The sequence below is a fragment of the Melanerpes formicivorus genome, unplaced genomic scaffold (genome assembly GCF_026170545.1).
Source record: "Melanerpes formicivorus ecotype bairdi unplaced genomic scaffold, bMelFor1.0.p_v2 SCAF_46, whole genome shotgun sequence".
NCBI lineage: Eukaryota > Metazoa > Chordata > Aves > Piciformes > Picidae > Melanerpes > Melanerpes formicivorus.
The window spans coordinates 2,653,583-2,665,203 of record NW_027142398.1 but is presented as its reverse complement, the minus strand read 5'-3'; the positions used below and the strand labels follow the sequence as shown (position 1 = coordinate 2,665,203).

Below are 11,621 nucleotides of genomic sequence, written 5' to 3'. Positions count from 1 at the left end.
GTTATTTCGTTTCCTTTTCGTTTGGGGTTTGACAGCTTCGGGAAGTGGGGATACTTTCCTGGCAGGTGTGGAGGGAAGGTCTGGGGGAGAAGCTGAAGCGGTGGGAGCCTGGAGAGCCCCACCGTGTTCCTTGGGATGCTGGAGTGTGCCTCTTGGAGCAGACAGGAGCAGAACCGTGTCCTTCAGCCCGAGTCCTCCTCCAGCTGCAGGTGACCCTTCCAGCAGGACACTTCCAACAGGACTCTTCCCGGAACCGAGACGGTAGGAAGGGACCGGGGAGCCGGGGGAGGGGCCGGGGGAGGGTGAGCCCTCGGCTCTGCTTTTGGCTGCCGGTCTCACAGTGCGGGGTGCTGCCCGTGCCTGGCAGCAGCAACAGCAGCACCCACGGCTGCTCTTGAGCAACACCTTCCTGGGCTCCGGGAAGGGCTCCGCTGCGCCCCTGCGCTCCCCGCCCAGAGCCGAGCGGAGCGGAGCGGAGCCGGGCGGTGCTCGAGGCTGGGCTGCCCGGTGCTCGGGACTGCTGCGGCCGGTGCTGGGCTGCCCGGTGCTCGGGACTGCTGCGGCCGGAGCTGGGCTGCCCGGTGCTCGGGACTGCTGCGGCCGGTGCTGGGCTGCCCGGTGCTCGGGACTGCTGCGGCCGGTGCTGGGCTGCCCGGTGCTCGGGACTGCTGTGGCCGGTGCTGGGCTGCCCGGCTCTCCGCTGACCGGTTCCTAGTCCGCTTCCTCCGCTGGTTCCTGCTCGGCTGCCCGGTTTCTAGACCGATTCCTGTTCCGTTGCCCAGTGCTCTGTTTACCGGTGCTGGGCTGCCTGGTGCTCCGCTGTCTGGTTCCTACTCCGGTTCTCGCTCGGCTACTCGGTGCTGGACTGCCCGGTGCTCCGGTTCGTGCTGGACTGCCCGGTGCTCCGGTTCGTGCTCCTCTCCGTGCTCCGCTCCGGTTCGTGCTGGACTGCCCGGTGCTCCGGTTCCCGCACCACACCCGATGGGCAGCAGCGATGGGCTCCGGGCACCGCCGCTTGCTCCTGGCCGCGCTGCTGCCGCTGCTGCTCCCTGAGGCGTGGGGTGAGCGCCGGGCAGCAGGGCTGGGGGAGACTGTGGGGGGAGGGGGAGAGTAGAGAGGGAGGGGAGGGGAGGGGGGGGACTTTCCTGTCCCCCTGGGGGTGTGCTCCATATGGGTCCATGTGCTCCATTGTAGATGGCTGTGCTCCATGGGGGTGTGCTCCGTGTTGGGCTGTGTGCTCTGTGTGGGTGTGCTCCATGGATGCTCTGCTTTGATGTGCATGGCCTGGGGGCTGTGTGCTTCCTGGGGGTGTCCTCTGTGTGCTCCATGGATGCTCTGCTTTGCTGTGTGCATGGCCTGGGGGCTGTGTGCTCCCTAGGGGTGTCCTCTGTGTGCTCCCTAGGGGTGTCCTCTGTGTGCTCCCTAGGGGTGTCCTCTGTGTGCTCCCTGGATGCTCTGCTTAGCTGTGTGCACGTCCTGGGGGCTGTGTGCTCCCTGGGGGTGTCCTCTGTGTGCTCCCTGCATGCTCTGCTTAGCTGTGTGCACATCCTGGGGGGCTGTGCTGTGCCCTGCCCAGGGGGCTTCAGCAGGAGCCCCATTGAATGCCATTTGCCTTTCCTGCAGGTGACTGTGGGCGATTGCCCAACATAAGCCACGCAGAGCCTCCGGAAGGCACTGAGCAGCAGGAAACCTTCAGCGTGGGCTCCAGGGTGACCTACAGCTGCAGGAAGGGCTACAAGAAGCGCCCCTCGCTCTCAGACACCATCCAGTGCCTGCCAAACTCCCAGTGGTCCAACCTCCCTGCCTTCTGTGGCCGTCAGTACCTCCCTGTCCCCTGAGCAGTTGCTTAGTGATGCCCTTGGCTTGTGAAAGCCTTTGCTGCTTTAGCAATCCCTGCCCCAAGGGTTTCCTCACCCAGCTGTGGCTCATGATGGAGCTGCTGGTCACAGTGTCTCTTCCTGCTCCTTTTGCATGACTCTGCTCAGTCTGTTGGAGCCCAATGGGTTGATAAACAATAGAGTCATAGAATGGTTTTGGTTGGAAAAGCCCTTTGAGGTCATCCAGCCCAACCTTCAACTCCATGCCACCACCATGGCTACTAAGCCCTGTCCCCAAGTGCCATGGCCACAGGGGTTTTGGACACTTCCAGGGATGGGGACTCCACCACCTCCCTGGGCAGCCTGTGCCAGTCCCTGACCACTCTTACAGTGGAGGAATTGTTCCTAATTTCCAACCTTATCCTCCCCTAGTGCAATTTGAGGCCATTTCCTCTCATCCTGTCACTTGGGCGAAGAGAACAATCCCCACCTCGCTGCAGCCTCCTTTCAGGGAGGTGTAGAGAGCCACAAGGTTTCCCCTCAGCCTCCTCCTCTCCAGCAACCTCAGCTGCTCCTCCCCAGCCCTGTTCTCCAGCCCCTTCCTCAGCTTTGTTGCCCTTCTCTGGTCCTGCTCCAGCCCTGCAATGTCCTTCTTGGAGTGAGGGGCCCCAAACTGATCCCAGGACTCCAGGAGTGGCCTCACCAGCGCCCAGTCCAGGGGCACCATCACTTCCCTGGTCCTGCTGGCCACACCATCGCTGCTCCAGGCCGGCACGCTGGTGGCTGGTGCCCAGCACCCCTCGGTCCGTTTCTGTCAGCCTGACCTCAGTGCCAGGGAAAGTGATGGAGCAGATTCTCCTGGCAGCAATCACTGCACACCTGAAGGATGGCCAAGGGCTCAGGTCCAGCCAACATGGATTCAGGAAGGGCAGATCCTGCCTCTCCAACCTGATCTCTTTCTATGATCAGGTGACCTGTCTGGTGGATGTGGGGCAGGCTGTGGATGTGGGGCAGGCTGTGGATGTGGGGCAGGCTGTGGATGTGGTCTGCCTGGACTTCAGCAAGGCCTTTGCCACCGTCCCCCACAGCAAGCTGCTGGCTAAGCTGTCAGCCCGTGGATTGGACCACTGCACTCTGTGCTGGGTTAGGAACTGGCTGGAGGGCCGGGCCCAGAGAGTGGTCGTGAATGGTGCCACATCCAGCTGGAGGCCAGGCACCAGTGGTGTCCCCCAGGGATCAGTGCTGGGCCCTGTGCTCTTTAACATATTCATCGATGATCTGGATGAAGGGGTAGAGTCAGTCATCAGCAAGTTTGCAGATGACACCAAGTTAGGGGCAGATGTTAGTCAGTTAGAGGGTAGAAAGGCTCTGCAGAGGGACCTCGACCGACTGGACAGATGGGCAGAGGCCAATGGGATGGCATTCAACAAGTCTAAGTGCCAGGGGCTGCACTTTGGCTACGGCAATCCCATGCACAGCTACAGGCTGGGGTCGGAGTGGCTGAGAGCTCCCAAACAGAGAGGGACCTGGGGGTGCTGATTGACAGCCACCTGAATATGAGCCAGCAGTGTGCCCAGGTGGCCAGGAGGGCCAATAGCATCCTGGCCTGCATTAGGAACAGTGTGGCCAGCAGGAGCAGGGAGGTCATAGTGCCCCTGTACTCTGCTTTGGTTAGTCCACACCTTGAGTCCTGTGTCCAGTTCTGGGCCCCTCAGTTTAAGAAGGACATTGAGAGACTTGAAGGTGTCCAGAGAAGGGCAACAAAGCTGGGGAGGGGTCTGGAGCACAGCCCTGGGAGGAGAGGCTGAGGGAGCTGGGATTGTTTAGCCTGGAGAAGAGGAGGCTCAGGGGAGACCTCATTGCCCTCTACAACTACCTGAAAGGTGGTTGTGGCCAGGAAGGGGTTGGCCTCTTCTCCCAGGCAACCAGCACCAGAACAAGAGGACACAGTCTCAGGCTGCGCCAGGGGAGGTTTAGACTCGAGGTGAGGAGGAAGTTCTTCACCGAGCGAGTCATTCGGCATTGGAACGGGTTGCCCAGGGAGGTGGTTGAGTCATCGACCCTGGAGGCGTTCAAGGGGAGATTGGACGTGGCACTTGGTGCCATGGTCTAGTCATGGGGTCTGTGTTGATAGGTTGGACTCGATGATCCTCGAGGTCCTTTCCAACCTGAGTGATACTGTGATACTGCTGGCCCCTTCCCCACGCCTGTAGCGTTGCATGAGGTTGTTGTGGTGCTGGTGCAGGACCCAGCCCTTGCCCTGGCTAAGCACATGCTCTGCTTGCCTCTGCAGGCAGCTGCCCCAGCCCCCCCCGGGTGTTCTTTGCTAGAATCAAGGAAGAAGATGAACTGAAGAACTTTCACCCCGTGGACACCACAGTGAGCTACGTTTGTCGTCCAGGCTACGAGAGCACCACAGCCCAGCTGCCCACCAGCACCTGCCTGGACAATCTGACCTGGTCAGAAGTTCCTGAGCTGTGTTACAGTGAGTGCCTCCACGGTGCTGCATAGATTCATGGACTGCTTTGGGTTGGAAAGGACCTTAAAGATCATCCAATCCCCCCCCCACCCCGCCATGGGCAGGGACACCTCTCCCCCCAGCCCAGGTTGCTCAAGGCCTCCTCCAGCCTCTACCGTTCTGTGATTCTCCACACCTGAATTCTCACCCTGTAAAGGTGATGTAGCAGCAGTCTTGGCAGGGTTGGCTAATGGCTGGGCTCAATGAATTTAGGATCCTTTGAATGGTTTGGGTTGGAAGGGTCCTTGAAGATCAACCAGTTCCAGTCCCCCTGCAACAGGCAGGGACACCTTCCTCTAGACCAAGTTGCTCAGTCTGGCTTTGAACACCTCTAGGGAGGGAACATCCACAACCTCCCTGGGCAACATGTGCCAGTGTCTCCCCACCCTCACTGGAAAGAATTTCTTCCTCATCCCCAGTCTCAATCTCTCCTCTTCTAGGTCAAAGCCTTTGCCCCTTGTCCTATTACTGCAAGCCCTTGGCACATCTCCATGCTGGTGTGGCATCTCCATGCTGGTGTGGCATCTCCATGCTGGTGTAGCCTCACCATGCCCTCATGGAAAGTACATCTCTCAGCTTTTCCCCACCCTTGCAGTGTCCTATGATCTTTTCCAGGGAAGTCTTGTGGTGTTCCAGCAAATCCACAGCATGGCAGAGTCATTGCAATGGGTCATCTGCTCCATGCAGAGGCACAGGTGGTTTGTGACCCTGGGTGAGTGTGAAGCCAGCTGCCCAATGCCTCCCAGTCTCCTGGCCAGGGTCACTGGGGTGTGAGATGGGACAAAGGACTTTGCTTGTCAAGTCCTCAGCACCTCTGTGGGGTGATGTGGTCTTGGGTGGTGACAACAACAAATCATTGAATGGGTTGGGTTGGAAGAGACCTTAGAGATCATGCAGTGCCAACCCCCCCTGCCATGGGCAGGGACACCTCCCACCAGCCCAGGTTGCTCAAGCCTCATCCAGCTTGGCTTTGAGCACCTCCAGGGAGGGGGCAGCTGATCTGTTGATGTGCTTTCACCCCTGCAGGTACACATTAAAGGGAGTTTCACCTCATGTCTGGTGCTCCCTAAAGGGAGATGAAGTTGCCTGGAGTGACATTCCAACGTGTTGGGGTGAGTGAAGGTGTCCAGCACTTGGCTGGCAACACCAAATCTTCCAAGCCTTGGATGGTGGGGTGATTAGGTCATGAGGTGTTAGGTTGGGCTTGATGATCTCTGAGGTCTTTTCCAACCTTATTGATTCTGTGATTGCACTAAGTGCAGCTGGGGATCCCTGGGAAGGAGATGTTGCTGTGCTGGAAGCAGGGAGTGCCCAGCAGCACCACTGAGAGACTGACACAATTGAGCAGCCAGTGCTCCTGGTGTGGCAGTGTCCTGCCCCTGGGCATGCAGGATAGAATAGAGTAGAGTAGGAATAGAGAAGGAGTAGAGTAGAATAAAGCAGGTTGGAAGAGACCTTTGAGATCATCAAGTCCAACCTATCATCCAACACCATCCAATCAACTCAACCATGCAACCAAGCACCCCATCCTGTCTCCTCCTAAACACCTCCAATGATGGGGACTCCACCACCTCCCTGGGCAGCCCATTCCAATGGGCAATCACTCTCTCTGTATAGAACTTCTTCCTAACATCCAGCCTGAACCTTCCCTGGCACAGCTTGAGACTGTGTCCTCTTGCTCTGGTGCTGGGTGCCTGGGAGAAGAGACCAACCCCTGCCTGGCTCCAACCTCCCTTCAGGGAGGGGCAGAGAGCAAGAAGGTCTCCCCTGAGCCTCCTCTTCTCCAGGCTAAGCAACCCCAGCTCCCTCAGCCTCTCCTCCCAGGGCTGTGCTCCAAACAAGTCATTGTGTGCCAAGAGGGTGGCAAATGCTCCCATCCAGCCTCTGCTCCTGCCACTGGTGCAACGTGAGCAGCCCTTGGATCTTCCCCTCTTGAGAGGAGCATCCCAGGGGTCACCTCATGAATTCTTTTTCTCCCCCAGCCATTTCTTGCCCTCCACCTCCAATTATTCCCAATGGGCATCACAATGGCAGCAGCTTGGTGGAGTTCACCCACAATTCGGTGGTGATGTACACCTGTGAGCCTGGGCTGCAGCTCCTGGGACATGGAACTCTTCAGTGTGTGATGGAGAACGGGATTGATGGCTCCTGGAGTGGGTCTCCTCCTGAATGCAGAGGTGAGCAGTGCTGGGGCCCTATCCTGCTCTCCAGCAGTCTTGCACTCCTAAATCCCTGCTTCCAGAAAGGGAGGGAGCCCAGACTGGGCAGGCAGGGAGCAGCTTCCAGGGGTGCAGCATCTTCTTCCAGCAGTGATGGGGAGCAGGGCTCTGCTTTGCAAGGTGCCAGGCTCTGCTTTGCAAGGTGTCAGGCTCTGCTGCAGGAGACCCTGCTGGGGAGGGACTGCTCAGGATCTCAGGCAGTGATAGGACTAGGGGGAATGGAATGAAGCTGGAGGTGGGGAGATTCAGGCTGGAGGTGAGGAGGAAGCTCTTCCCCATGAGAGTGGTGAAGCCCTGGAATGGGTTGTCCAGGGAGGTGGTTGAGGCCCCATCCCTGGAGGTGTTTAAGCCCAGGCTGGCTGAGGCTGTGGCCAGGCTGATCTAGTGTGGGGTGTCCCTGCCCATGGCAGAGGGGTTGGAACTGGATGATCCTTGTGGTCCCTTCCAACCCTGACTGATTCTGTGATACTATGATACCCTGAGCACAGCTGTGCACAGTTTGACACTGCTCCCTTCAAGGGGAACAGTCAGAGTGGTAATAACCAGGGGGAAGTGTCAGTGACTGCCTAAGCTGGTGGCCTAAACCTCTCTGGTGAAGATGCAGAGGGAAAACCTTCTGGCTCTCTGCAACCCCCTGGAAGGAGCTTGGAGCCAGGTTGGGGGTTGGTCTCTTCTCACAAGTGAGAGGAGGAGAGGAAATGACCTCAAGCTGCATCAGGGGAGGTTTAGGTTGGATTTGGGGAGAAACTTCTTGACTTGGAAGGGTTCTCAAAGACTGGGGCAGGCTGCCCAGGGAGGTGGTGAAGTCACCATCCCTGGAGGTGTGTAAAAGACACAGAGATGTGGTGCTGAGGGCCATGGCTTAGCACCAGACTTGGTAGAGTTAGAGAATGGTTGGACTCAAGGACCCTAAAGGCCTTTTCCAGCCCAAACCATTCCATGGTTCTCTGGTTCCAATGGGTTTGTATTTAATGGGCAGCAAGACCTGGGCAACACAGCCAAGTGGGACAGCAGCTTCCTTCTATCCATGAGGCTTGTGGTGGCCAAGAGGTCCCTGTGTGACTCTTCCATGAGAGCCCATGCTGCATGTGCTCCTCACTGGGCACTCCTAAAGGTCATGGAAAGATGGAGAATGCATAACATTTGCAGTGGTTTTCCTGTCTTTGTTCTCTCATCACAGCAGCCTCGCAGGAGAAGGGAGCAGGGAATCCTTCTTGGCTAGGTAAGGAGCCAAGGGAGGCTTAATTGTGCTTAACTGTCCCTGTGTTGGGCCCCCATGGCCTCACCTGCCTTTGGTTTTCTGCTCTCACTGTGCCACCTGCATTCATTTCTCTGGGTCCATCTCCCAGTTTCTAAGGGGATCTCAGAGGCTTTTTCCCTGCTCTAATGCCCTTTCCTCTCTGCTCCCAGCTGGGGCACTCCTTGGCTGACATGACACAAGGTGGCATTTTGATGCTTGAATCTCCTTCTGTGCAGCCAAGCACTTCAGTAGAGGCCATGATGTCATCTTAGCTGCATTTGGACATTGCTGAGGGTGGAATTAGATGGATCTATGAACCTCAGCTCCATCAGTGGAGAGAGGGAGGGTGAGGGACTCAGGAAGATGCAGCTAGAGACCTCAGCTCCATCAGAGGAGAGAGGCAGGGTGAAGGACTCAGGAAGATGCAGCTAGAGACCTCAGCTCCATCAGAGGAGAGAGGCAGGGTGAAGGACTCAGGAAGATGCAGCTACAGACCTCAGCTCCATCAGAGGAGAGAGGCAGGGTGAAGGACTCAGGAAGATGCAGCTACAGACCTCAGCTCCATCAGAGGAGAGAGGCAGGGTGAAGGACTCAGGAAGATGCAGCTACAGACCTCAGCTCCATCAGAGGAGAGAGGCAGGGTGAGGGACTCAGGAAGATGCAGCTACAGACCTCAGCTCCATCAGAGGAGAGAGGCAGGGTGAGGGACTCAGGAAGATGCAGCTACAGACCTCAGCTCCATCAGAGGAGAGAGGCAGGGTGAGGGACTCAGGAAGATGAATCTATAGACCTCAGCTCCATCAGAGGAGAGAGGCAGGGTGAGGGACTCAGGAAGATGCAGCTACAGACCTCAGTTCCATCAGAGGAGAGAGGCAGGGTGAGGGACTCAGGAAGATGCAGCTACAGACCTCAGCTCCATCAGAGGAGAGAGGCAGGGTGAGGGACTCAGGAAGATGAATCTATAGACCTCAGCTCCATCAGAGGAGAGAGGCAGGGTGAGGGACTCAGGAAGATGCAGCTGCAGACCTCAGCTCCATCAGAGGAGAGAGGCAGGGTGAGGGCCTCAGGAAGAGCCTGCTGCTGTGGGTAGCACTTAGTGGCAGCTTGGCTTGTAGCATTTTGTCTCCTCAGCAGTGTTATGGTCACCAGGGTTTGGCCAAGATTGTTCTGTGGACAAAGGTTAAGGAACTTCTCTGTTTACTCCCCAGCACTGTTGGCTTCATGGTTTTAACATCAGTTTATTTTCTTCTCCAGCAGCTGTCATCATCCCATGTGGCATTGGTAAGTAGTTTGAAACTGAAAATCTTAGGATGGGTTGGAAGGGACCTCAAAGATCATCCACTTCCAACCCCCCTGCCATGGGCAAGGACACCTCCCACCAGCCAGGCTGCTCAAGGCCTCATCCAACCTGGCCTTGAACACCTCCAGGGGGAGACCAGGGTTGGTTTGTCTGTTTTCTGACTTGTCTGTTTCTTAGTTCTCCTAACAGCCCTTGGACTTCTAGCTTGGATCATCCTGAGAAAGAGAGGCAAGAGAGCTCAGTAAGTGAGCCTGAAGCATGACAGTCCTGAAGGATAACTGAGTGCTCCCTTTCCACCCCTGCCAGTCATCCCCCCCAGTGGATACCTGCACAATGCATACTGGTTGTCCATCTTGCTAAGGCTCTTTGTCCCCTGGCTTTCCCCCTTTCTGTCTCCCCAGCTCTCACAACATGTCTTTAGAAATTCAGGAGGTGAACAGAAGGGATCCACCGATGCACCTAGCAGTGGTGAATGCTGAGAAGCAGCTCATGCCCTGGCAGTCCTATTTGGGGTAGGTTTCCTGCCCCCAAAGCTGCTTGGCTGTACCCCCTGGTGTTATTGCTAGCCACAAGCCCCTTGCCGTGCCTGACCACAGCCCTGTGGCACATCCTCCTGCAGCTTTGGGCTCTCAGATGCCAACACCTCTGAGCTGGTGGCCACTGAAGTGGGTGCTGGCTGCTTCCTGGGATGGTTTGGTGTCCCCCAGCTGCTCTCAGTGCTGGGCAGGAGGGATCCTCCTCATCTTTCTCATCCACAGCTACACCACGAGTTGCCACGTGTCCACCATGGTTAAGCAGAAGCTGCACGCCGACCTGGCTCCTGGGGGCCAGGGCTGTGTCATCTGTGAGGAGTCTGTGATTGCTCTGCCTGGCTCACCACTCATCTACTCAGTCACCAGCATTGGTGACAAGGAGAGCTGGAGCCTCACAGCCACAAGGTACTGCAGCTGAGCAGGCACTCAGAGATTCATGGAATGCCTTGGGACCTGAAAGCTCATCCAGTTCCAACCCCCCTGCCATGGGCAGGGACACCTCCCACCAGCCCAGGCTGCTCAAAGCCTCATCCAAACTGGCCTTCAACACCTCCAGGGAGGGGAGTCCTGTTCCTCTTGCATGGGTCCATGTAAAACAAACCAGGGAGAAAGGAGAGAAAGGGAAGACTTGCAGGGAGAGAGTGTCTGCAGATGGAGAGAGCAGGGCTTGCAGTTTGAATGGCTTTGGGTTCAGTCTGGTTTTGGCAGTGGAAAGTATTTGCTGGTTTAGGAAGGAGTTCTGAGGGCAGTAGTCTTGCAGGGGAAGCCAGGCCTTTGGGGGGGCTTCAGGCTGGCTTAGAATCACAGAAAGGTTTGGGTGGGAAAGGAAACTTGAAAGTTCATCCAGTTCAACCCCCTGCACTCAGCAGGGACATCTGCAACTAGAGCAGGTTGCTCAGAGCCCCACAGCCTGCCCTGGGTTGGTGCCAGGGATGGGGCAGCTCCCAGCTCTCTGGGCAGCCTGGGGCAGCATTAAAAACCTTTCTTCTATCCAGTCTAAGTGTCCCTCTCTTGGTTTAAATCCATCACCCCTTGTCCTGTCGCAACAGACCCTGCTCAATGGCTGTCCCCAGCTTTTCCCTCACCCAATTTGAGCACTGGAAGGTTGCTCTAAGCTCTCTTCTTTCCCCCTTCTTTTTTCAGTTTCTTTCACTCCCTCCTTTTCCATTCTTTCCCCCTTGGGTATCTCCTCTCCTCTCCCTCTCCTCTCCCTCTCCTCTCCCTCTCCTCTCCCTCTCCTCTCCCTCCCCTCCTCTCCCTCCCCTCCCCTCCCCCCTCACCCTCCCCTCCCTCCCCTCCCCTCCCCTCCCCTCCCCTCCCCCTCCCCTCCCCTCCCCTCCCCTCCCCTCCCCTCCCCTCCCCTCCCCTCCCTCCCCTCCCCTCCCCTCCCCTCCCCTCCCCTCCCCTCCCCTCCCCTCCCCTCCCCTCCCCTCCCCTCCCCTCCCCTCCCCTCCCCTCCCCTCCCCTCCCCTCCCCTCCCCTCCCCTCCCCTCCCCTCCCCTCCCCTCCCCTCCCCTCCCCTCCCCTTCCCTCCCCTCCCCTCCCCCTCCCCTCCCCTCCCCTCCCCTCCCCTCCCCTCCCCTCCCCTCCCCTCCCCCTCCCCTCCCCTCCCCTCCCCTCCCCTCCCCTCCCCTCCCCTCCCCTCCCCTCCCCTCCCCTCCCCTCCCCTCCCCCTCCCCTCCCCTCCCCTCCCCTCCCCTCCCCTCCCCTCCCCTCCCCTCCCCTCCCCTCCCCTCCCCTCCCCTCCCCTCCCCTCCCCTCCCCTCCCCTCCCCTCCCCTCCCCTCCCCTCCCCTCCCCTCCCCTCCCCTCCCCTCCCCTCCCCTCCCCTCCCCTCCCCTCCCCTCCCCTCCCCTTCCCTTCCCTTCCCTTCCCTTCCCTTCCTTCCCTTCCCTTCCCTTCCCTTCCCTTCCCTTCCCCTTCCCTTCCCTTCCCTTCCCTTCCCTTCCCTTCCCTTCCCTTCCCTTCCCTTCCTTCCCCCCTGGAATGCTGTTC

The 11,621-nt window shown here is 58.3% G+C and overlaps 1 protein-coding gene across 1 annotated transcript in view; it reads left to right on the top strand.

The window, feature by feature from the left end:
- The first annotated feature begins 404 nt into the window (after positions 1-404).
- LOC137451712 (complement receptor type 1-like) overlaps positions 405-11,621 on the top strand; it is a 32,466-nt gene continuing 21,249 nt past the window's right edge. Inside the window, exons 1-11 of the mRNA XM_068159413.1 lie at positions 405-1,061; positions 1,624-1,815; positions 4,111-4,302; positions 4,951-5,047; positions 5,362-5,447; positions 6,318-6,512; positions 7,735-7,776; positions 9,049-9,075; positions 9,272-9,335; positions 9,496-9,606; positions 9,853-10,032. Of these exons, the coding sequence (XP_068015514.1) occupies positions 995-1,061; positions 1,624-1,815; positions 4,111-4,302; positions 4,951-5,047; positions 5,362-5,447; positions 6,318-6,512; positions 7,735-7,776; positions 9,049-9,075; positions 9,272-9,335; positions 9,496-9,606; positions 9,853-10,032 (1,253 nt within the window). The 5' untranslated portion in view covers positions 405-994. The remainder of the gene's footprint in view (positions 1,062-1,623; positions 1,816-4,110; positions 4,303-4,950; positions 5,048-5,361; positions 5,448-6,317; positions 6,513-7,734; positions 7,777-9,048; positions 9,076-9,271; positions 9,336-9,495; positions 9,607-9,852; positions 10,033-11,621) is intronic.